This window comes from Mus musculus, chromosome 1 (genome assembly GCF_000001635.26).
Source record: "Mus musculus strain C57BL/6J chromosome 1, GRCm38.p6 C57BL/6J".
Classification (NCBI taxonomy): domain Eukaryota; kingdom Metazoa; phylum Chordata; class Mammalia; order Rodentia; family Muridae; genus Mus; species Mus musculus.
In genome coordinates, this window is record NC_000067.6 from 176,071,399 (window position 1) to 176,098,240 (window position 26,842).

The following is a 26,842-nucleotide window of genomic DNA, read 5'->3' on the forward strand; positions in this document are numbered from 1 at the left end:
AACCATCATCCATTCACCCACCCATCCTTCATTCATCCATCCATCCACCCACCATCTATCCACCCATCCATCCACCTACCCACTCACCCATCAACCCATCCATCCATTCACCTAACCATGATCTATCTATCTGTCTATCTCTTTCTTCATCCCTTATTGGCAAGCTTCATTCTCCTATTCTTCACAGAATATTTGATTTTCTTCTGAATTCTGTAACACCCCTGCAACTGCATTTCTTCATGGACAGCTTTATACTGTTTTTGTGTAGCTTTCTGTATATTTGGGCACAACTTTAAAAAACTGTACTGAAGGACTAATTTCTCCCTAAAAAGGTTAAAGCTCTTTCTCAAGCAAGATACTGAAAAACAAACAAATGTTAGATGGTTTTGTAAAAGCTATTTCTAAGGTATAGGAGGCTATTATTTAATATGTGTCTACTAAGGGGTGATAGTAGAGATCAGTAGTGCTTGGACTTTAAAGCTTTGCGTATCTTGGACTGAGACTATACATACATGAAGCACCTACTAAAAGCCAGGGATGCCTAACTCCAGGTACATGGGTACTATTGATTCACCAATGTAAAAGCAAACCAATTATTTTCTTGTTGTGATAGAAATGTTTTTTGTGAACAGGACCTGCATAGACTTGAAAGGTCAGACAGCTTCCTTTCTCTGAGACACAGTGACTGTCCTGGAGCTTAGACCTCCATTCACAGCAGGAAGGAAAGCAGGTCTTTGTCAACAGCTTTGCTAATTCTCATTCAGCAATGCCTAGGATGTGCTCCCCTAATGCCTCCCGGGTTTAACTTTTCATTGAGTTTACAAGATTCGGCCAGGGTTACACTTAGGAAGCCATGGTAACTCTCAGGTCCCCTCTTCCTCCATGTATATATCCAAGGAGATGCAAGCAGATTCACTGAGAAAGACATCCTGCAAACTAAAAATGTAGCCCCAGACCACCACCTCCCCCATACACACACCTCCCAGTTAACCAAAGTGAATCCCTTCCTAAAAAGTGTATGTTAGATAGGAAATGTTCTGATGGCAGGGACTCAATTTGACATTTTCAAATAAGAAAAGTAACAACACATTTCAGAGCCACACTGAATGGACTGGGTATTGACTAGTTTTAAAACAGTTTAGCTGGTTGAAAAAAAGGATAATTAAAATTTTTGAGATTCAGCAATATCTTGTACATATTTAAACTTCTGTACACACAGAGGGAAAAACAACTTAAACAAGTGTGGGTGTACTTGCTCATGTCTGGAATCTCAGCATTCTGGAGACAGAGGCAGGAGCACGACAAATTTGAGGTTATTTTGGTCTACATAATGAGTCCTAGGACAGCCAGGGCTCTATAGTGAGGTTCTATCTAAAAAGACGAAAACAAGATGAAACAAGATGCTAACATTGGCCATAATAACATGGGATAGGTTTTGTGATAAATGTTCCTCAAAGCCTCATGTCAGAAAGGCTTTGTCTTCAGCCTGTGCTGCTATATGGAAAGGTGGTGGAGCCTTTATGTGGCCTAAAGGCCTAGAGGAAGGTAGCTACATCCTGAAATCTTTCCCTTGAAGGGGCGATCAGCACCTTGGTTCCTCTCTGTTGTTTTGATATGCTTTGTAGCTGCCTCAAGCTGCACAGGCTCCTCTCCCACAAGCTTCCTCCCACTCTGAACTCTTTACCAAAGGCCCAGGCAACAGGGACAAGTGACAATAGACTCAATGACAAAACAGTGATCTGTCAAAGTAAAACGTGTCCTTACTAAGTTCGTTTGGGATATTTTGTTACAGCGATGTAAGGCAGACTGACTATATAAGGATGATTATCAGTCTAGCCATCACAAGGAAGTGATGGATATTTTTATTTCCCTGTTTCAACGCGTCTGATGCCACTTGGGCTCACTTAATTGTGTCGATCTGTCCTAGGTTTAGAAACTGCTATCATTGAACTAACCAGTACCCCTGAGCTCTTGACTCTAGCTGCATATGTATCAAAAGATGGCCTAGTCGGCCATCACTGGAAAGAGAGGCCCATTGGACACGCAGACTTTGTGTGCCCCGGTACAGGGGAACGCCAGGGCCAAAGGGGGGGAGTGGGTGGGTAGGGGAGTGGGGGTGGGTGGGTAAGGGGGACTTTTGGTATAGCATTGGAAATGTAAATGAGCTAAATACCTAATAAAAAAAAAAAGAAAAAAAAAAAAAAAAAGAAACTGCTATCATGTCAGGATGTAGGGACAGCGACAAAAAAGCATGCGTACTATGTTCTAACAGCAGCCACCCGAGGTCCTCCGCCACCAGGTAAAGCATGAAGACTCACTGTGGATAGCACCTGCTTATCTTCCTGCAGCCTGTGCATGCTTACTGGTTTTCATGCGTCCATCTTTCCCACAGATTAGCAGTTTGCATAGGAAATGCTGTATAAATGATTTTTTTCTTAAACAAAATATCTAAAAATATTTGGAATTGAGAGTCCAGCTAGAGAAGATTCCAGGAAAAGATTCCAGGATGAAGCTCAATGTGGCCGAGGTCGTTTTCTGTGGGATTGTCCTGAAGTCAGAAACCACAGGCTTCAAAGGTCTCCAGACCCAACTGCAGTGAGGACTGCATAACACAAAGAGGATTTCCAGTGGACTGGGAGAGAGAGAAACAGGAACTAGCACTTGATTCCCTGGAAGTGGCTCTTTCCTTCTTTTTCTTCAGATCAAATTATTGATGTGTGTCGAAGGACTGCTTCGGTAACGAAATATCATTTAAGGGATAGTGGATTATCTCTTATAAACTGATATACAAAACACTGTTCTACACACCCAGTAGCACTGGTTAATTAATTCTCTCAGGGGCTTTAATCAGGCTTTTTTTTTTTTTTTATTGTTGTTGTTTTTTGTTTGTCCAAGGAGAACTAAGGAACATATTAAGTGGAATGTACTGATGAGAGAAATGACATCATTTTCACTTGAAATTCAAGGAATTGTCACAGAATGTCCATGGTAAAGTAGCATCAACCTTGGCCTTACCCTTTAACTTCAAGGCTTCTAATACCTTTGAATCTGCGGTCACGTCGCTCACCAGCTTGACTTCGATGTTTTGCGACGTCAGCTGGAGCAACTTCTCAAAGAGACGTTGACCCTGGGAAAAATATTCAGAGACAAAGGAAGAGAGAAACCTAAATGTTTGCCATTTGGAGTTGGTATAAATAAGCTTTTTAAACTTTATGTATTCGGTTTGTAAAAGGCAAGTGCTTCCATGACAGATATTCACAGATGTGTGAAATTCCCTGGGTTTCACGACTAGAATAGAAACACAAACGTAGAAGGCACTCTTGTTTTCGAGCCCTGTGCAATCCAGCAATGTGCAAGAATTTTGATAACACAATACAAATTTACTTCCCTTTTGCTTTTAAAGAGACAGTGAAAAATATTCAGTCATTGCATTTGGCACGGAAGACCAAGTGTTCTTCTCATTTACAAATTGTGCTTTGTAATCTCACAGATCTCTGGCTCCTTCCTTTGTAAATACAGACTATACTTAACTTTGAAAGGTTTCTATAATGTCAACAGGAATCCTTGAAACTACTGTGGGCATTTACAATTTACTTCGTCTCATTTAAAACCTATTTTAGAGAACAGAACAAATGTTCTGTATAAAAATAAGTAGAAATGTAAAATGCAGGCTTTGCTTACAAGCATGTAATCTTGATAAGATTTATTTCCGGTAGACTGAGTGATGTGGACCCAGGTATGATTTTATCTCCAGGTCTGAGACTGCAATATTATAGTATTTGTTTCCCCTCTATGTTTAGATAGACAGTTCTTATCTTAAATAGGAACTGGTCTATTGTTACTGACGTTCCATGTTTGTATGGACCTCAAACACAAATACCTTCAGAAGAGCCAGCCAGATAATAAGGCTTAGGTCTTAATGGGCCCCAAGTGCACCATTAAGCTTATCTTGATAAAAATCTGTGGTTGGTAATGATTATTTTTAAAGGATTTGGTGACTGGGAGGAGTTGATGAAGCAAATGAAGATGCAAATGAGGATTCAAATGAGCATGCAAACGAGCATGCAAATGAGGATTCAAATGAGGATCTAAGCAGTGGTTCCTGAAAAACCTCCTGGTGGAGAAGAAAGATCAAAGATTAAAAGTCTAATACTCCAAGGAGCTGGTGTGACAGCTGACAGCAAAAAAAAGGTGTCTGGCACAGTCACCCAGCAGTGTGCTCTAGCCCAGAGCTGGCCAGCAGCCAAAGTTTCATATCCTGTGGGTACTGGAGGACACCCTCTGCCTTGCAGCCTGTTAGTAGAGGTTAAGGTTGTGACACTTACCCCAGACTCTCAAAGTTCTCAGTATCCCAGAGCCTAGGGTAACTTCACCCTTAACAAACAGTGTATGTGTAGGGGTGTAATTAACAGATTCAAACACCTTTTAGTAAAGGCCTAATGAGAAAGTTGGGGAGGGAGACCCCTGGCTCCTTGTTTGCTGTCTTGGTATGTGAGCTTTTTTCCCCCTTATAATTTATTGTGTGTGTGTGTGTGTGTGTGTGTGTGTTTCTTTGTGTTTGTCTGTGTGAGTGTGAGCCAATGTGTTCCATGTATGCAGAGGTTGGTGGAGTCCAGACACAGATACCAGATGCCCTGGAGCTGGAACTACAGGTGGTTGTGGGCTGTGGGACATGTGTGCTGGGAACTGAACATGTGTCCTCTGGAAGAGCACAAGTGGTCTTAATCACTGAGCCCCCTCTCCATCCCCCACTTGGAGTGTGAATTTTAAGTGAGGGCATAGGGAGATGAGGCTTCATACACAATACATGAGGCTGAACCCACATTGTGAGGCCTATAGCTTTTTCTGTTCTACATAAGCAACTCTTCCTGGTCAACTTTGGCCCTATGCTGTGCCTGCCACATACTGATGAAGGGTAGGTTCTGTCTGCATGGGGCAGATTGCTATCCCACCCCTCAGCCTGGTCAATATTTATTCACACAAATTGGTTGCAGTTTCCTTTTTCACACACACAAAAATACCTTTTTGTGCTTGGCAATATCCCGTAGATAGTATTTTTAAAGTTCCTTTATTTTTTAAATTTTAGTTAACAAAACATATTTGGCACAAATAAAATATAAGCTACCACCTGTACTGTCTTCATTCATGGCTCTATACCTTGAGCTTACTCCCCTTGCATTCTTTTGTGCAATTTAAAACAAAGACCAGAACTGGGAGTAACTCCTATTCTGGGAGTTAGGGTCCTGGGATTAACAAAAGGGAGAAAAGTGAGCTGAATATTAGCATTCATCTTTCTCTGCTTCCTGATGTGGATGCTACCAACATGAGCAGCTGGCTCAGTTTCCTGCCACTGTGACATCCCTGTTGTCATGTACCATATCCTGGAGCTATGAGCCAAAATGAACCCTTTCTTAATTTAATTTTGTTGGGGTATTTTGTCACAGCCAACAGAAAAGTAGCTAAGACAGATTCTCCAGGAAGAAAAGAGACTTGATGTGGCTGGATGAGTAAGGCCTTTATACATCTTAACATAGACAGTAAAAATGAGGCTGGAGCCCTTAGACAAGGAAGACATTTAGGGCAAAATGATCAGAGGAAGTGTGTGGTCAGGTTGGGTAGCCTTGCTATGCCTACAGGAGATGAGTCACTCAGATGCTAGGAGTTGTCTTCAGGGTTAGCTCTCTTGCCAGTGATATATGGAAGAACATTTCCTTTATAAATGAAATTATCCTTCACAAAAAATAGGGAAATGCACTGTTTTATCTCTAGGCAGAGGTGTGTATGCATATGTGAGTGTTCATGTTTGCATATATGTACACACATGCATGTGTGTGGAGTTCAGAGGACAACCTCAGGTGTTGCTTCTTAGGTGTCTTCAAACTTTTGTTTAAAGTGTTGCTCATGGGACGGGAACTTCCGGAAGTATATAAGGCTAGCTGGTCAGCATACTTCAGGGCACTAGTAATATAACTCCATCTTACTAGTGCTGGTATTACAGGCATGTGCTACCATGTCCAGCTTTTATATGGGTTTTGGGAATCGAACTTGCATTCTTGTGGTGATTTCAACAGGAATGGTCACCATAGACTCATGTGTTTGAATGCTTGGCCCAAGGGAGAGGCACTATTAGCAGGTGTGGCCTTGTTGGAGGAAGTGTGTCATTGTGGGGTTTGGCTTTCAGGTCTCCTATGCTCAAGCTATGCTCAGTGTGGCACCAGGTCTCTTATGCTGCCTGAGGATCCAGAGGTAGAACTTTCAGCTTCTCCAGCACCATGTCTGCCTGCACATGCCATGCTTCCTGCCATAATAATAATGGACTAACCTCTGAAATTGTAAGCCAGCCTTAATGAAATGTTTCTTTTATATGAGTTGCCATGTCATGGTGTCTCTTCACAGCAATAAAACTCTAAGGCAGTCCTCATGCTTACAAGGAAAGTGCTTTACCAACAGAGCTATTTCCCTTGGCCCTAAAATCTTAAGCTTAACATTTCCTTGACCCTTTCTGTATTATCCGGTAGAGAACCCAGGGGCTCCACAGAACACTTGGGAAAGCCACTGAGTTTTATCCCTTCATCATGAAGTATGGTATAGAATCAAGATGGTAAGATTTGATAACTAAATGAGAATCCCATAGATAGAAGATACTCTAGAGAGCTGCCGGTCTCTTTTTGTAAATAAGGACATGAAAGAACAAAAACAACAAAAGCAACAAAAGAACAATGAACAACAAAAACAAAGAAACAACACTCGGGAGAGCTGATGATACTCAGCTTGCTGGGGCAAGGCAGGCCTAGAAGCTCTGGCTGCTCTCAGACCTGGAGCTCTGCCTACAGAGCCATTTTATTGGGAAAGAGGTTACGCCCAAGTTTTTGGATACCTTTTCCTGAGCTAGAGTTTATTTGAGTCTCCTAAGCCAAGCAGTTCAGGCTAGGGGGAAAACTTATGACTATCATATGGAGATGCAGCATGAAAGAAGAAAGACTTACTCTTGGTGCCTTAGAGTAGGTCTGACTTATCCCACAGTGTTTTGGTCTGTTCTGATCAAAGAGTCTAGTCTAAGAAAACCTGAAGTAAAAGCAGTCCAGAAGGAAAGCCAGCCTCTTTATACAATGAACAACAGCACAGGAAATGCGATAACAAAAACAATAAGGAACTTTTATCTCTGTCCTCCTTTTACAAGTGTCTCAAGGGAATGTGTATGTGTGTGTGTGTGTGTGTGTGTGTGTGTGCGCGAGCTATTTTTCCTGTCTGATTGAGGACAGCACACAAAGCCACACTCTGGTCTTATCACACACTATAATGTTGCTTCCAACGTATTTTGTGTGGGAGAGGCTCTTTCAATGCCTCGTTACTTACAGCGAGTGTTTTTTAGACTCGGTCACCACATCTCACTCATGTACATTCATTGTTCTGAGTCGAGATGGGGACGGGTCACAAGGGGAAAGTAGGCAATGTGATACAGCCAAGGCTGTACATCTGCTGAGCTTGAAGGAGTTAATGACATTGGAAGTTCACAGTAGAGTAGGACTGATTACAATGTCTTTCTTAGAAGACAGTTAACTCTGAACAGGTTGCCTACAGAATATTTAAGCAGAATGAGAGTAGACAGCTGTAAATATCTCAAAGTACATTATTAACTTGGTTATAGGTTGGGTGGGTAAAAGGTTGATTCTTTAGACAGCATTTCTCAGAAAAAAAAAATCCCACAGCAGCAGAGTTAAAGTCTGGGGATCAAAGGCACCTGAGGGTTGTCTTCACCTCACTTGAATGACCCAGAGATGTTTGTTTAACAAGAAGCAAGGCAGGCAACAAGAAGGAGGCAGCATTCCCAGGCCTGGGGCTGAGAAGAAGGAATCCCAGTGGGAATCAAGCATTCTCCACTTGCCCAGGAAAGCCTTCTAAGCTTTACCTTTCGACACATAAAAGACAAAAGCCATCAGAACTCTGATAGAAGTCAAAAGCCATCATCACTCTGATAGAGAGAAGCACCCATACATTTAAATAGATCCAACACAAAAGGTATGGATGTTTGAGCAGTGCCATAGCTGGAGTCTTGAGTGTCCTCCAGAATCTCATGTGTTATTGTCTAGGTCTAGTTGACATCACTGGGAGGAGAGGGAGACATGAGGAGGTAGGGCCTACTGAGAGATCTTCAGATCTTGGTGATCTCCCTTGAAGGGAGTGGGAGACAGTCTTTCCCCTTTCTGGTTCTACTGCCCATCCAACAGCTGAGTCCTATATATCTGCCTTAAGCTTCTAAACATTAGAGCCACCTGAGCACGGCCCACACTTTGCAACACTGTGAGTTGAGATAATTTTTTGGTCTTTATAAATTGACTGTCTTAGGTTTTCACCAGAGGGATGGAAAGATGGCTTAACACAAACAGAGTGGGCACCTGATGATACAGAAGCCAGAAGCCAAGACCCAACCACATGTGAATTCTCCAAGATGGAGAGGGGTGGTTGGGATGGAATGTAGGACTTCAGCATGAACGTAGACAAATAATTAATGCACACTCCAACCTTGCTTCAGGTTCAAGCTAGCAGCCTGTGGTCATTTGAATATGCTTGGCCCATGCAAGGTGTGGCCTTATTCAAGGATAGGGAACCTTGTTAGAGGAAGTGTGTCACTGTGGAGGTGATACTTTGAGGTCTCACATGTATGCTCAGATCTGGCCAGTGTGATCCAAAGCCTGCACCTGGCTCCCTGCAGAATTCTCCTGGATATCTTTGGATCAAGATGTAGAACTCTCAGCTCCTTTTCCAGCACCATGTCTGCCTGCACACTGTCATACTTCCTGCCACGATGTTAATGGACTAATCCTCTGAAACTGCCAGTCAGGCCCAATTAAATGTTTGCCTTTGTAAGAGTTGCTTTGGCTATGGTGTCTCTTCATAGCCATGGAGATCATAACTAAGACACAGCCTGAAGACCAAATGTTGAAGTGTTTTAAAGCATCTATGTGCATGCATATATACATGTACATGAATACACATATATTCATAATATTTACATATGTACAAACAAATAATCTCCTAAGCACAGGGAATATTCAGCTAATCACTGCATTGGAAGAAAAAAAATCTGTCCAACTCAGGAAGGATATAAATCTAAAAAACAAACAAACAAAACAAAACAAAACAAAAAAAAGAAAGAAAGAAAGGAAAGCAAAGCAAATCTGAAAACACACCTGAAGCAGAGGCACATTTTCTGGTAGAGAAAGACCTAGATCCTTTTGTGAAGCAGCTGGACATCAAGGATTGAAATTCTTACATGTCTCTGGTCAAAGGAAGGGATGGAGTGACTCAGAAAGAAATTCATATGTGACTGGCAAGGAGCCAGCCACCACAACACTAAGTTCCACCCAGTAGGCAGATCATAGCCAAGAATCCTGTGCCCATACAAGAACTTCACATGTGGGGGTAAAACAGAGAAAAATTTGTAGATATTTAGAGACTTAGCAACTGTCCTGCCTGCATACCCCATATGAGGAACAGCTTTAAGGGAAGACACTAACCAAATATAAGTAAAAAAAATCAACCCTCTGAATACTGTAAAAGAAGATAGAGGGAAAAAGGAATGAGTGGGGCATAATATTTCCTGCATTAATATTTAATGCATTTGCTAAATAAAGACTCTTAATAGAAGTGATGCATGATGTAAAACAGGAGCAGGTGCATCAGGGCCCCTGAAATAATAGACCCCAAAGAGTTAAAATTTCTCCAGGGAATCCATGCAGGGTGAGTTGTGGTGCCAGAGGAACAGCTGTATCCTGTGTAATGAATCCATGTGTAGGTGTATGTGTGTGTGGGGGGGGGGGCGGGGGGGTTGTGAGCGAGTGTGTATGCACATGTGAGTGTGTATATCTGTGTGTGTTTGTGTATCCATTTGTGTGTATAAATTATGCATGGACTATCAACTGTCCAAACCTTTTAAATAGCCACAGAGAGATGATTTGCCTTTTTTTAAACTGCAGTTTTCCAGATATTTATAGCAAGAGGCTACTACCATATAATGAGAAAATATCCAATTGTCCTTTTTAAAGTAAAGCACTAAGCCCTGATGCTGGTGTGCAGCCATAAGCCTTGCATTCAGTTGGTAGAAACACGGGAATTGCAGCGAATTTGAGGTCACTTACGCATAATTAGTGAGACCTTGTCATAACTCAAAACATCAAGCCAAAAATGACAAATAAAACAACAGCAGAGAGAGAAGAGAAGAGAAGAGAAGAGAAGAGAAGAGAAGAAGAGAGGAGAGGAGAGGAGAGGAGAGGAGAGGAGAGGAGAGGAGAGGAGAGGAGAGGAGGAGAGGAGAGAGCACTGAAAGATAGGGAATGCATAGAGGTAGAAAAGAGAAAACAAACAAGCAAAGAAACAAAGCCCCAAGACCCAGATAGGACAAGCCTAGTCCTCACTTGATCCAGAGAATGAGGAATAATGCCTTTGGAGCCGTGATTTATTGACACCTACATTACTAGCTTTGGGAGAAATTACACAGGTTAAAGACCTGCCAAGAATGTTATTTATGCATTTGCATCAGAATAATGATCTCCCTTGAAAGTATACTAGAATGCAAGCAGGGGCATAATCATAATTTGTCAACAGATGGGGAGAGAGGAGCATGCAGAAGCAGCAGAAAGTACTGAGGGAGAACAGACTAGGGGAGGACAGAATCCATTGGTGCCCGAGAGCTGCTGAGCCCCAAAGGACAGAGGCAGGGGCAGGGGCAGGGGCAGGGGCAGGGGCAGGGGCAGGGGCAGGGGCAGGGGCAGAGGCAGGCCTCTCTGAGTGCATTCTCTTGCAGCTCTTTACATGGCTGTATTCCCTTTTTGAGTGTTCACAGGTGTTTGGAGTGGGGGTGGGGGTGGGGGGTGGGGTCTCCCTTGCTGTATTTCAAGTTTGTATTTCCAGCAAACAGAACAACTCCCCCCCCCCCCACACACACAGACATTCTGCTCAATGAATGTACATTGAAAAACTGTTCCTTGTCACATTTTTAAAGCTGGAGAATGCTGATGTAAGTAAGCATTTGCTGAGGGCAGAGCTGGGGAAAGGCACTATTTTGACGAGGGACACCTTTCCTCTTAGGCTCTGCCAGCTCATGCTGACACTGCACCAGGAAGTCTGCTGAAATTACGTTCGGTCTGGAGATGACAGGTAGCTCTCAGGAGTCATTTATGGTTTGACACCAACCCACAGCTCCCTGCTCCTTCTGGCTACATGCTAGACAATCAAGACACGGGGATAAATACTACCCAGGCTTCACAGTCCAGGAATCCATGAGTTTTTCAAACATATGCTGTTGTCTGGTTCCAGAGAGAATAATGTTGATACATAGGATTAAATTGAAGTGGGCAAAAATCAGGCTGACAAGCCAGCTAGGGAAGAGAGCAACCTGGAGCTGTCTTAAACCATGAAATTCAAACTATGTTTATTAGACTGGCACATTTTCCATCAGCCATTCTCAATCTTGGCTGCCCAGCGGGCTCCTCTAGTTGTTTCTAAGCTTGGCCTCTTTCCAAATGTTATAATGTAAAAGTACCCCAAGAGGGTGGAGGGGCACATCCATCTATTTTCGAAGCCCCCAGGTTATTCTGGGAAGTCATGGTTATAAACCATTGCATCAGGGGTGGGAACTGAGGATCTACAGAGGACAAATTTGCTTTGAAACTTTGGACAAGTTTGTCCAAAGCAAATTTGTCCTTCTCCTCTCTTCTCTTCTCTTCTCTTCTCTTCTCTTCTCTTCTCTTCTCTTCTCTTCTCTTCTCTTCTCTTCTCTTTTCCTTTCTTTTCCTTTCCTTTCCTTTCCTTTCCTTTCCTTTCCTTTCCTTTCCTTTCCTTTCTTTTCTTCTCTCTCCCTCTCTCTCTGTCTTTCTTATTTATTTATTTAACTACTTCTTTTTTTAAAATTTATTTATTACATATTTTCCTCAATTACATTTCCAATGCTATCCCAAAAGTCCCCCATACCCCCCCACTTCCCTACCCACCCATTCCCATTTTTTTGGCCCTGGTGTCTTTCTTTCTTTCTTTCTTTCTTTCTTTCTTTCTTTCTTTCTTTCTTTCTTTCTTTCTTTCTTTCTTTCTTTCTTTTTGTTGTTGTTTGAGACAGGGTTTCTCTGTATAGCTCTGACTGTCCTGGAACTCACTTTGTAGACCAGGCTGGCCTCAAACTCAGAAATCTGCCTGCCTCTGCCTCCTGAGTGCTGGGATTAAAGGCATGCACCACCATGCTCGGCCCTTCTCCTTTCTTTACTTAAGACTGAAAGACAATGCAAATCCATGTCCTGGATAGGATCTTGGCTGCTTCTCACAGAAGTTGAAGTCCTTGTGGGCAACAGATATCATTGTTGTTTTACAACAATTCAGAGCTGGGTGTCCTGCATGTGGAAAACAGAAGTAGTGCTGTTTTGAGTCCTGTTTCATCATTGCACAAAGCAATATGAGGCAGACATCATCCTATATGTTTTCTAGATAAGGAAATAAGAATCATAGGAGTTATGGCACTTGTTCAAACTGGCCACAGTTATTAAACCACTAAGTATATAAAATATATCAAATGCCAAACCCTATAGCTGTGGTATGTTGGAAGTCCCCCATGGGTCCCTGTAGTCAGTGGCATATACCATAATGAAAAGACTGTGGTTATATTAGTAGTTTTTTTCATATTAAAACAGAATATAATGGCAAACATGGATTTACTTATTTATGTGGCTTTTACTTTTGGAGCTTCTGTGATCAATGGCTCCACAACTTTGGGCTTCAGATGAAGCAGTGCCTCGGAGTGGGAGCCACGTCTGAAGAAGCCACTCACCACAGGGGCATGAGTCTGAAGAAGAGGAAAAAAAAATCAGCTTCTTACAGTCCTCTTTGAGAGCTGATGGCTCACCCTCACTGGCCTAAGGACTTTCCACACGGCCCATACATCTCCAAGTTTCCACTACTTTGCAATGGTCCCCAGTGCTTGAGAGTCTGTCACCATGCCAACGTAGATAGACCTGCAGGGCACTGTATTTAGTGAAACAAGTTAGGCACGGAAATAGGTTACTGATGGTCTTTCTCATAAGTGGAATCTATACAACAAAACTCATGGACTACTAATAGTGGTTACCAGAGACTCGAGAGAAAATAGGGTTGGTGGAGTAGAGGCGAAAGGGACCCATGGACCAAGAGGTATGATCCCATTGTTTGGCAAGAGAAATATGTTCTATTATTCTATGTCTCACAGGGTAAATATAATTGACACTAATGACTTATATATCTCAATATAGCTAGAAAATTTTGGATATATTTGCCATCAAGAAATGACAGAAGAAATGCATATGCTAATTTCTCTGAGCTAGTCATTATATATATATATATATATATATGAATCCATATATCATATCATATCTCCTAAATATGGACAAATGTGTGCCAGTCAAAAAACCTTAAACATAAGAGATATTTAATATGTAACCTCTAATACCACCAAAAAATAGGATTCATCTGGGCCCCAGAAATAGTATTTTATTACAAAGTGGATCCTGACCATGGGTGGAAGGGGTGAAGAGACATCACAAGTCTTCAAGCGGCAAGACCTAAAGAAGGAATAAGGACCATTGCGAGAGGGAGGGACAGAGATGAAAGGGAGAGGAACCTAGAGAGCCACTGATGATGGAGATAGGGAACAAAGGGTATGGACTAATATGAAAAAGTAATTATAATACAAAACGCCAGTATCACTTCTGAATTAATCATAGGATGGTTGTGAAACAAGCGTGGCAAGGACAAGCTTTATAAGTTAGAGGAAACAAAGGCCCTTGGCTGTTGACCAAGCCAGAGCAAGAGTCAGTAATAACATTGGTATGGCAAGGGAGGAATGGGCATGGTTCCAGGAAGACCCTGAAGATAGGAGCCAACGATGGGTATAGTCAATGAGTTAGGACATCAGGCTACACCCTCTCTGTGCAGTGTAGCATGGACTAGCCTCAAGACCTTCATCTTCCTGCACACTGGGGTTATAGACATGTGCCACCAAGCCTGGCTTGTTTTAATTTTCATCTCAGAAAATATAGATGGAGGTTGAAGGTTATTTTCTAATAAAATGTTACCTTTTCAGGATCTAATATATCAAAAATATTATTTCTAGATAGAAACTGTACCAGATATCAATTGACAAAAACCAATGGAAAGGTAAAAAGAGAAGCATATAGAATTCTGAAGAATGGGCTTTGGCATGTTGGTGGGGCATATGTTTCACGTCTTTACTAAAGACAAAGTGGACCCTGACTTCCTGAACACTAGGGGTAGGAAAGATATTCTTCAGTGGGTGAGCAGATGGTGTCCTCTCTCTCTCTCTCTCTCTCTCTCTCTCTCTCTTTCTGTATGAGTGTGTGTGTACACATACATAAAACCCCATGACAAATAAAATGAATGTCAGAATTGACACACACTCACATATTATGATAGTTTATCTAATCCTCATCTTTGAAAAAAATTGCCTTTTTTAAAAACAGGTAATCACCATGTTTCTGTCACAGTGAAGCCTCTAGCTCATGACTGGTGAACAGTGTTCAACTGACTGGAACATGAGCCGAGGTATATGCACAGAGGAGCGAATATACACGATGACATGTGTATGGTAGTAATAAGCACACACACAGGCTTTATCTTAGTCTACAGCATCTGCTACCACCCTGGCTTTGATGCTGAGAAAATGCAGGCACAGACAGTCCTGTATTCTGGTCGAGGTCACACAGCTGCTAAGTAGGCAAATCCTACAGGCTTTCTGAAATCTCCTAATCACCTAACGTGTGGCGAGAGGAGCCGAGCTGTACTTTGCAAACGGCCTTCTGGATCATTGCGTGCTCTCTCTCCTCATTAACTCTGCCAAATCCTGTGCAATTTAAAAACTATCCAAATTTTCCCAAATCAAACACTTTAATGTATCATCAGTTGGCAATCGTGCCAGTTGGGAGCTCTCTGGGAGGCCGACATCTAATTGATTTCGCATAAATGCATCTCTTTAAGATTCCATTGTTTCAGCTCATTAATTATTTCATTTGGTAACTCACTGAAGTCAGAAAGAACGGGTACTCTCTCTGCATGCATCAGGTTGGTCTACTGATCAGTCCCCAGCAGCCACATTTCTTGGCTTTTCCTAAAACATCTTGATTTCATAAAAAAAATCCCATCATTTTATCTCATAAATTAGCAATCAAATGTCCTGTAAATTTTAATATCATATTAGAAAAAGTCATCATCATGGAAGAAGGAAATAAAATCTCCTTTTCCTAGACAAGCATTTTCACTAATTTCAAGGTATGGTTGCTGTAGCACTGTGGGATCTACTAGCCTTCAACTGGACCTTGAGACAGTGCAAAGAATAGAAAGGAACAGGCACGAAGGCCGATGACCCCAGGGAGATGTGAGGAAGATGAAATGAGGGTTGTATGGTGGGAATCAAAGCAGCATCCTTTGGAGACAGCTCAATGGGTGCTTTTGGGGTAAACATGAAGACCCATGCTCAGTTCCCAGGGCTCACAGGATAATCTGGGCTTGGTACAGCGCTAGTGTAATTCCAGTGCTGGAGGAGTAGACGAAGGCAGATCCCTGGGCTCACTGGCTCAGCAGTCCAGCCAGTCACCATTGAGGTGACCCATTCAGAGACCCTGTCTTTCTATACGAGGTGTGCAGTTTCTAAGGAATGGTACCTAAAGTTGACCTCTCTCCTTTCACAGGCAGGCACACATACACATGTGCACCCTCGCACACATATATATGCATACACATACATCCATACATGCAGTACTTTGGAGTCCAATACATAACACATTTTAAAGGAATGTCAGTTTCCAGGCAATATTTTTGTAAAGTCCACATTTATCATTCATGCTGATAACAGGCACTATTCACTCTTACAAGCTTGCCTCCATCTAGATGAGAAACAAATCCCAGGGACGTGTTTACTTGTGTCTGTCTGCTGCTGAGCTGGGCTTGCCTGCCAGAGTGTAGAGTTCGGTGGAATATTTTGCTTACAGCCACACTGTAATAAATAGGTGCTTTGGGTTATACTTCCTGCTCATCTCTCTGTTGTTCATGGTCCCCTCGAGCAATTTGCAGGCTCTGTTAGTTTAAAAATAACTGTCATGTTTGACTATTATCCATTAGATAAAAGATGGTTTCTTTAAAAGAGATGACAAGAGCATTGGGAACATGACTCAGTGGGTAGAGAGCTTGCCTAGAATTCAGTAGACGCTGGGTTCAATCCCAGCACTGCATAGATATGGCAGCTTATGTCAGCAATCCCATAACATGAAAGGTAAAGACAAGAGGGCCACACAGTCAGGTCAACCTTAGCCATGCAGCAGATTTGAGAACTGCTTGAGCTATTTAAGACTCCATCTCAAAAAGAAGAAGAAGGGGGAGAAGGAGGAGAAGGTGGAGAAGGAGGACGAAGAGAGAGGAGGGGGAAGAAAGAGAGAGAGGGAGAGAGGGAGGGAGGGAGGGGGGGAGAGAATCTACTATCAATTATTCACTGCACAATTAAAGAAAAACACACAGTCACACAGCATATGGAATGATCAGATTAGAAACCACTTGTAAGGAACTAGATCCTAGCTGAGGGTAGGGTCGCATGGCTTGAACCCAGCACTTGGGAGGCAGAAGCAGGAGGATCTCAGCCAAGTCTGTGTCGCAAGTTCCAGGACAGCCAGGGGTACCTAGGCTATCCTTCTCAAAACAAACAAACAAACAAACAAACAAACAAACAAAAAAACAACTAACAAAAAAGCCACAGCTAGATCCTAGAACACTTTCCTGCTTCTAAAGTTGTGAAAGTCAAGATTTGCGCCAGGCTGGATCTGGCCTCATCATAGACTAATGACGAATGAGCTTTCTTAGCCCATATTCTCCTCCCCCCCCCCCCTTTTGAACAACAGCGCCCACGATCATCTCATCTCTGTCTCGACACTGCGTGTTTGGGGTGTCCTTCGGGCATATAAGCAGTCTTTTAAACTTATGTGTTTCCAAAGCAATAGAATCCCACATGCAGATCCAGAGCTGTGAGGCTCTCATACCACGGATTCAATTCCATTTGAGGATGCACTGATATGTAATTTGCACATGGAAGAGAACAAATTGCTGTGGTCAGAAAGTGGTCAGTGTCGTATCACTTCTAAAGACTGTAAACAGCTGGTCTACTCTGTTCCTGGATGTGTGTGTTCCTGGATCTTGTGCATGTGACTTGCTTAAACCAATGAAATACGACGGACAGATGCTGCACTCTGGAATGCCAAATCTCAAGCTAACGGGTCTCTGTTCTTCTTTTGTGGATCCAACCACAATATAAAGAATTCAAGTTCATTTACAGAATTCTAAGAGATTACCATCATTTCACACCCCCCCTCTCAGTTGAGATGCTGAATGTATTCCATTCAGTCTGGCTCCTCTGGCCTCAGGTAATCCATCCCCCAATCACTGAATAGATTTTTGTCTGCTAAACCCTGCCCCGAACCACAAGTAAGTAGATGATATTTGTTTTCCCAGTACTAAGTTGTGGATGATACACTATGTAACAATACAGCCTGAAACATATGCTTAAAGTGGTAGAAGTAGGAACGTCCTGAACACAATGTACTTTTAATAAGCTTACTCAAAGTCTTCAGTATGACTGTTATGGTTTTTGTTTGTTTTTACTTATTTTCTGATAACCACTACTTTAAACTAACCAAAGTGGTATAATTGAATGAATAACACATTTCAAGACAGCAATCAAGAGCGATGATAAGGCTTGTCAATATGATTTGTATGCAAAGAAACAAAATTGATTTGACCCAGGACCCATACAGGGCATTTAAATATAGTCCAGTATTCATATACATGAGTAATAGCTCAATGCAAACCATCATAGCTTACCAATATAAAGAAAAAGACATTAAAGTTATAAGGATCTTTTACATTTTCCTTCAGAGTATTTAATTTGAAATCACCTTTTCTTATCTATACAAAAGTGACAGAGCCAAAAATATCCAACTAACCTGAGACGTTGGACTTTGTTATTTTAAAAAGTGAGTTCAGAGGCATGAAAGTGAATTGTATAACACAACTGGACCAAATGCATGTCTCAGCAGGCAGATAGATGTGTAAGCCCGCAAACTATACAACACAGAATTCTAGGCCGTGCTGTAGGAAGGTGCTATGATGTGGGTGGCATCCTCAAAGCCATGCTGCTCCACAGCACTCTACACAGAGCCTCTTATAGACAAAGATGGAACATGATCTAGCCCTGCACAAACCTGGGGTGATCATAGTAGTGGAATGACACATGCTTAACCATGGCACAGCTCCATAAACAATAAACACAGAACTCTTGTGCTCTTGGGGGAGGTGGGATTTGGAAACTGAGCTGGTCTGGTCTTGTTGAGGGTAAGGACAATAAGGAGTGTTAGATGCACATAAAACCAGCACAAGCATAGAGGGTGTGGCTTACCTGACATGCAGCTGGGTGTGTGTGGTTGAGGTCCCAATGGGAAGACACTATGTCCACAGACTTTTTGGCCATGTTGAGCAAGTTCATCCAGCCTTGGAAGAGCGGTAAGTGAAACGGGGCATCTTCAGAGTAGTTAAGGCCTTCAGGAATGTTTTCCACAAGAGCAATTCTTAAAAAAGATTTTGAAACAAAACAAAACAAAACAAAACAAAACAAAACAAATAAAACTTGCTAAATTTGAAGCTATTGATCTTATCACCTGCATTCAGAGAAACATGGAAAGCAATCTTTAAGTTTTTTGGATATATATATATATATATATATATATATATATATATATATATAACAATTTCTGTTTGTCTACCAAATTCCCCTTACATATTCCATACTCGAACCTGAGGTGTTCTGAAAGTTGATGCTGTTTTTCCTTGTACTTCAGAAAAATCTAGCACATGCCATTGATGGGTTCTAAATTAATCTTGAAACTGAAAATATACCAGTGCTTCCTATGAATGTATTTTCCTCTTCAGAATCATACTCCTAATGTTTCCCCTGGCACAATCCAATTCTTTTATAAAATACCACTTCTGAAAGCTGTTTGAGAGCATGAATTAAATTTTTCATATCCGAACTGTCTAATACAATGTTGGATATATTGGAATTCAATAAATGTAGTTATTACGGCTTAACCCTCCTCTCGATGCCTCCCAGCTCAAGGAGAAAAGCAACACAGAGAAGAAAGTTACAAAACTTAGAGTTGCATTAAAGTCAGAGATAAAGAATATGTAAAATACCTAGGTGGTAATGGTGCCCACCTCTAAGCTCAGCACTTGGGAGGCAGAGGCAGAGGCAGGTAGATCCTGTGAGTTTGAGGCCAGCCTGGTGTACAGAGCAAGTTCCAGAATAGCCAGGACTACATAGATAAACATTGTGTAGAGCCTGCCACCAAAATAGAATATGTAAAATGATGGTAATAATCATAACTTAGATAAATCAACAGCATCCTAGAGTTCTTTCTGCTTGTATATTTTTAATATAATGGGAACAAGTCTACCATGGACACCTCTCTTTGGCATTGCACTTCAGATTGTTTCCCACTACTGATTTAAGTGACATAGATTCTTTGTTGTTCATTTTTGAGATTGCATTTTAACTACTATATTTCCCCCCTCCCCTTTTCTCCCTCCAAGCCCTCCCCTATAGCTCTCCCCATTCTTCTTTAAATTCATGCCCCCCATTTTTCATCGATTGTTATTGTAGACACATAGATTCTTAATGAAAGGATGAAAAATTTTTGTTCCAGTTTACTAAATGTACATTCTTCTGTAAATGGAGAATGAAATTACGTGTTAAATGCTTTCATCACAATGTTCCTATTTATTCACAGTTGAATGCCCATAGACAGGTACATAGTTCAGGACTGAAACGGAGCTCAGTGGTAGATCATATACTCATCATGTATGAGGTCATAGGATTGATTTTTAGCGCGTGTGCACGCACACGCACACACACATCTTTACAATCAGAATTCAGTAGATGATTATCAAATGAGTTTTAGCTTCTATCACACAATTTAGCATTTCTTAATAAGATTATTAACTGGTAATCCTTTTGAAACCCCATTTAGCCTGAATCAGAAATAAAAAAAAATATTGCAAACAACAAACTCATGAGGGATGAATCTGGAATGTCAGAGCTAGACTGTGATTTGGGTTCATGGCCCAAGACATTCTCCATGTTGGAGAGCTATCTATCAATCTGTGTCTATCCAAGAGCTCACTAATGTTAATTGATTCCCTAGTAGGAAAGAACAATCAAGTCACAAAATATGACACAAAAGTGACTGTTAACGTCCTCCTTGCCCCTCAGGAACTTACAACAGATAGAGAGCTTGTCCCAGACACACTGATTTGAGTAGGAAGCATACCATAGTAAGAGATAAGATGTGGGTAGGTAAGAAGTGATTGATTGGAACATGAGCAGAGAGGAAAATGGTAATTCTAGGCAGGGCACCTGGAATTGGAGGAGACTGGATCTGACATGAATCTGAGACACGGGAGCTTTGACGAGTAAGCCAGAAGACAAAGTTGCTCAGGGTTGAGGGAAAGGATTAGTACATCTGGACATTTGTGAATTGGTGAGCCAAGAAGCAAGTAAGGTAAGAGAGTGAGGTAGCAACTCATGAGGTGGAGGAGACCAGAAACATCCAAAGAGCCAATCCAATGGAGACTGTGGACAGAGAGGAGGAGCTCGGACATGGTTTCAATGCATTTGGCAGCAAGTGGATGGGTTTCTAAGGGCTAACTCTGGCAGCAAACCTGCATGTGACCTGAAGGGAGACATGGGGGATTAGCTGTTGACTAGAATAGGGTGGAGGAGGTTGAAATACTTCTGGCAAGAAAAACAGGAGGTTTGAATTAAGTACATAGGAATGAAAAGCATGCAGCAGGCATTTTGGAAGTACAGAAACATGTAAACAAGAACCAGACAGGTCACGTGGACTCATGTTCCTGCAAGGACTACATGCTGACTCTGAGCTGGCTCTAGAGTCACCACCAATGGTTTCCTGACAGGGCCTTGTGCTCTTTTTCAAACCATTTCCCCCCCCCCATGGTTGGACTAATCATTTGAAAGAGTGAATTCAAGGGCTTTGCCCAGTTTGAACTTGCTTCTCACGGTTTCCACCGGCCTTAGGCTGCTTCCACCCCCACACTGAGGATGGCATGTATTTCCACTCTGCCTGCCTCTGCAGCTCTATGGGATTCAAATGCCTTGTCTGAGGTTTGAACTACAGTAGCATCTTCCTTTTCCTTTTCCTTTGCTGCCCTTCTCTCTGGACTCTGAAGAAGCAAGTGCACCCTCATGTCCCAATTTCTATACCAGCCATGCACGATCTCTCATACTTTCTAATTTCTAATTTAAACATCATTTCTCTATGACCATGACAGAGGTGACATTTCCTTATTATTAGTGCACAAGGTAACATTTTCTTCCCCTGCCATCCTATACATCACTCTCAAAATTTCCATGTCCAAGATTGTTTTCCTAGATTGTGTGGTATGGTGGTGTGTGTGTGGGTGTGTGTGTCTCTGTATCTGTGTCTGTGTGTCTATGTGTATGTGCTTGTGCACATCTGTGTCTGTATGTTATATGGGTGCATCCCTGGGTGTATGCATCTCTCTGTGTGTTGTAGTTCATTGTTGTGTATCTGTGTATTTTGTGTGTTTGTATGTGTTGTGTGTGTGATATACATCTGTGCTTGTATGTGATGTATGCACATCTGTATCTCTGTGTGTGTATGTATGCATCTGTGTCTGTATATCTGTGTATGTGTATGTGTGCATCTGTGTATATGTGCTGTGTTGTGTAATGCATTGTTGTGAGTGCTGTTTTATGTGTGTGTCTGTTATATATGTGCATCTGTGTTTGTGTGTATGTCTCTCTCTCTCTGTGTATGCATCTGTGTCTGTGTATGCATCTTTGTCCGTGTGTGTTGTGTGTGTGTCTGAGTTTCTCTCTGTGTGTGACTATGTGTCCATATTTCTATGTATGTATGAAATAAAGAACATGTTTCTTTGGTCCAGGTTTACATCCTCTGTACCTGAAACACTGTGCACGAGGTTCTCAAAGAATCTGTAAACCATCTTTCATTAAAATCTGAACAATTGGATAGACAGGGATTGGGCCAGTTAAAGATAATATGTAACTTGAAAAAGAGGGTAAAATGGAATTTAATGTGGTTATAAAAGTAGAAAAGTTGAAAAGAAGACCACCCTAAAATCTGATGTAAAAGGAATGCCTACGTTTCTGGTTGGTAGCATGTGAAGCCAATGAGAAGGTTCAGGGGGACCATTCATGAAGGGAGCCAAGCCAGGTTCAGTACATGAGTGTTTGGGAAGTCAAGATGAGAGAGAGTTAAAAGCTGTCTACTCTAAAACACACAGAGGCAGTAAACACTGGCTGAAAGTAGATATTTTAATTCCATCCACATGTGAAGTCCAATTATCTGATAGAAGCTAGACAGAGTGAGAATAAATGATTTGAGATCATCAGCAGTTTCAGGCTCTTGACAAACAATTCACATATTTGAAAACCATACAACAAGCAGTAAAGAATCCCCCCCCACCATCAGTCTGAAAACACAATTGAAGGTCATAGAATGATGGTACAATTGTACATTGATTTACGCCAAGCCATTCTTTCTAGAGTGCCATGTGGTCTCTGCTGAGCATATAAATAAGTCAGAATCCCTCATCTTATATGGAAATCCTAGTGTTCTTTTCACTGAATCTATATAGAATTCATGGGTGATTCGTAAACTTGGATTTTGAAGTTTTTGTTTTCCTTAATCTCTAATTCAAATTCAGCATTCTCATCATTTGTGAACACAAGGAATAAAATAAAGAAATTTTAGCAGAATCTTTTCTTTGGGCAACATTTAGAATTTTCATACCATTGATCTCTGAATTGGGAAGCAGAATCAGGTGTATCTCTGAGTTCAAGGTGCAGATTGAGCTTCTGTCTAAATTTTTATTTTATTTTGCTATATTTACTTTTGATATCCAGGTTGTTTCTATTTCCCACAAAAGAGGGGGACAGGAAGATTGTAAGAGCCAGAGGAAGTATTACTCCTGTAGTGAAACAACATTGCTGGGTATGACAATTCCATACATGAGCTCACAGGGGCTGGGAACTGTATTTACAAGACCTGTACAGGATCAAGCCAGTCAGAATTCCAGCATAGATGAAGGAGGGCTCTGAAATCTTCCCTAGTTGAGTGCTATTGGTTGATGGCTGAGGGATGCAGGTTCTGAGACACTATTACCCATGATCCATAAATGGTCCTAAACTGTTTTGCATACAGGAAACACTAAACAAATTTAGTAGGTACCAAATTTGAGAGGTGAAGAGAGAAGTGAAATGAAGTTGAAAGGGAGAAAGAGGGGAGATGAAGTAGAGAAGAAGAGGAAAATTGAAGTTGAGGGAGAAAAGGGGAGAATTTGGAGAGGAAGGAAAAGAAATCGAGTGGGGTGGACTGGATCAAAGTAAGCTATATGCTTGCATAAATAGTAAATAATTCCAAAGTAATTTTTCATTTTTTCAAGAGCAAGATGATATCATATACACCACTCTTTACAGTGCAAGAATAATGGGTATGTATGGTGAGTGGACCACCACATTTTACAAGAAAGCACAGGTTTCTAAGGTGGTCTGCTGCATTTTCCGCAAACTCTCCATGTTGAAAGCCTTCTGCCTTCTCAATATCAATGTTGGTCACACTTGTGAAGTCAGGAGAAGTTGCCAAGTCTATACTTTTAATAATATGTAGCTTATTTGTCATGGTCAATGGAGAGAAAATAAATACAGAAAATTCACAAAACAGTAGACATGGTGGTTTGAATATGCTTGACCCATGGGAAGTGGCACTATTAGGAGGTGTGGCCTCATTGGAATATGTGTGGCCTTGTTGGAAGAAGTGTGTCACTGAGTAGGCAGGCTTTGGAAAAGAGTCTCCTGGATGCTTTCAGATCAAGGTGTAGAAGTCTTGGCTTCTCTAGCACAATGTCTGCCTGAAGGGTCTCATGCTTCTCACCATGATGATAGTGGACTAAACCTTTGAAACTGTAAACCATGCCCAATTAAATGATTTCCTTATAAGAGTTGCCTTGGTCATGGGTTCTCTTCACAGCAATGAAAACCCTAAGACAACAGACCACTGTGTTCCATGGTTTTCCCAAAGGCAGTTTGGTATGAATTCTTACCAAGAACTAGTGTCTGAACCTCATGGCAAGTGTCAAGAATATATTGAACCTATAATTTAGCATCTAAAAAGGGGGTTACATTAGAATCTTCCATCTAGAGAAAGAAAACAAAAAAGACAATTGGTACCAATCCAGACCTGAAGATAAAATCACTTGTGACTGAAATGTTGCTGGTAACGTTTAATTCTTTGAAAACATCGACTCTAACACAACTCCAGATAAATTACATTTGAAAAACATTTAATGGTTCATGATATCATCTCCAGTGCAAGTATAAGGGTGTTAAATTCCAACAAGTAAAGATGGACCCTCACATGTTCGACTGCCCCCGTACTGTCCCTGCAGTGGACTGTGTTGTGGAGCTTGAGCCAACAAAGTCCCTTTAAGGATGACAGGTCACAGCTCTAGAGAATAAGGAAAGAGTGTAACTCAGATGGCCACTCCTATTTCATACCTCAAAGTAGCTCCTTCATACGTCCCAAAGATGGCACATGCAAGCCTTTAAAGAGTAGTGAAAGAGGAGAAAGAAGAATGTGGAGGAGGAAGACAAGGGGGAGGCGGACAGGTACTAATGGGATAGACACAGAGACTCACAGGAAGTGAGCCAGAACCAAGGTCATTATATGCAAGAAGTGTCATAATAAAACCTAACATTCTGGAGAGTTAATACATACTAACAAAGGAAAAGAGAAAAATGAAACATTGAAAGACCATCACTTATCAAGAGAAATCATTTCCTTGCTTCAATAATGTTTGTTTATTTGTAAGGTGTGTACTTGCACGTGAATGTGTGTATACGTGTATGTGTTGAGGGGGAGATTAAAGGAGAACTCGCAGGGATCAGCTCTCCCTTCCACCATGTGGGTTCTAGGGATTGAAGTCAGGTCTTCAGGCTGTGCAAGCAAGTGCCTATACCTGCTGAGCCATCTCACCAGCTCCAAAAGGAATAATTTCCTACCCTCAAATGCCCTACATAAGTGCAAATCTTGTAGGGCTGCAGACACCAATCCACATGACTTAGCTTGTGTTTTGAATAACATTTCTACTGAGCTTCATGTTGCTTATGCTTTCAAAATGAGAATTTTCATATTGAAATGTGATCCTGAATTTTGACTGTGGAGACATTCTAGACCTAGCTAGATTGGAGACTCTGACAGAATAAATGGACTGTGAGGTATTAAATAGCACACATTTATTTCTTTATTGTGGGTTTAGATTCTATAGTTTGCTTATTGTCTAGATAGTCAGCCATGCTGTCTTCAACCTGTGCTCACAGGTCACATTTTAATTCTGGGTACATGATTTGACTTTATACTATGCCTCATCCAAGAAGAATTTCTGTTAGATCCAGAATTACAGCAGATTTCTTGGCTGTGAGTCTTGAATGGAGTATTTCCACAGAACAGTAGCTTACCAAGCAGTTCCATTTGAAGTACTAAGCAAAGAGACTAGACTTGTTTACAGATCCCAGCTTCAAGAAATCAGCCAGCAGAATGTGGTGGCACACACATAGTCCCTGAAAGCCAAAGGCAGAGGCTGAGGCAGAGGCAGACAGGTCACTAGTTAAAGACCATTCTTCAGTATATAGCAAGACCTTGTCTCAAAGCAAAATAAAATAACAAACAGACACACACACACACACCCATCCACCCACACCCACCCAACCCCCCCCACACACACACACACAGAGAGAGAGAGAGAGAGAGAGAGAGAGAGAGGAGAGACAGAGAAATGTAGAGAAAAATTAAACAGATACAAATGACCTAGAAGGGCAGGAAAACACTGGAAACAGAAATCAATCAATCAATCAATCAATCAATCATGGGAGGTTTGAAAGCTATAAAGCAGGAAGCAAGAAGTAACAAGAACCCAGATTTGGCACTGATCTGTCCTTCGCTTTTTGTAAGTGCTGGGAATTGAACCCACGTCTTCCACATGGCAGGCAAGGACTCTACCACAGAACTGTACAGACCCAACCTAGCATTCATTCTTATCCTATAGACACAACCATTAGAAGCTGCCTTTCAGTCAACTTCTGGAGACCTTGTAAAGGACCCAAGTAAACCAACTGTTTAAGTAATTAATTAAATGATTACAATGTAGGATCTAAAGAAGAACCTGGAATCCACTGAGGAAGAAGGAGGGGGGGGGGAGAGGAGGAGGAAGAGTGTGTCTTTCAGGCTGGAAGAGTTGGACAAGGGTGAAGATTCAAAACTGAGTTAAAATTCACAGAAAGTCATTTGATTACCAGAAATCAAACACACACACACACACACACACACACACATTTTGTTTAGCATGTTGATGTGCACAGAATAAGTTTATGCCCATCGGTGCACATATGCAATTGTAACCACTCAAGATTCTTCACATTTTTTGAAACTGTTTATATCTATGATCTTGTATGTTCTAGAACTTATATCATGGTAATTCACCCAGTGAAGAAAGATACATGACTCTTTTGAGCTATAGACACATTAAAAGAAAAATTTTAGTGAAGGGCTGTATCTGCCCTATAAATAAATAAAGATGTTTTAAATTTTAGAAATAAGCTGGGCATGATGGTGTATGCTTATAATCGCAGTACTCACAAGGCTGAGGCAGGAGG

At 41.5% G+C, this 26,842-nt stretch overlaps 1 protein-coding gene across 15 annotated transcripts in view; it reads right to left on the reverse strand.

Moving 5' to 3' along the window:
• Pld5 (phospholipase D family, member 5) overlaps window positions 1-26,842 on the reverse strand; it is a 319,212-nt gene that overhangs the window by 109,098 nt on the left and 183,272 nt on the right. For 6 of the 15 annotated variants that reach the window (XM_030254898.1, XM_030254896.1, NM_176916.4 and 3 more), the window contains exons 3-4: window positions 18,473-18,641; window positions 3,016-3,127 (exon numbers count right to left, since the gene is read on the reverse strand). The exons of 1 other annotated variant lie outside the window; for it this stretch is intronic. In XM_030254898.1, the coding sequence (XP_030110758.1) occupies window positions 3,016-3,127; window positions 18,473-18,641 (281 nt within the window). The remainder of the gene's footprint in view (window positions 1-3,015; window positions 3,128-18,472; window positions 18,642-26,842) is intronic. 8 more of the 15 variants (XM_006496897.4, XM_006496900.4, XM_030254900.1 and 5 more) reach the window with 3 other exon arrangements.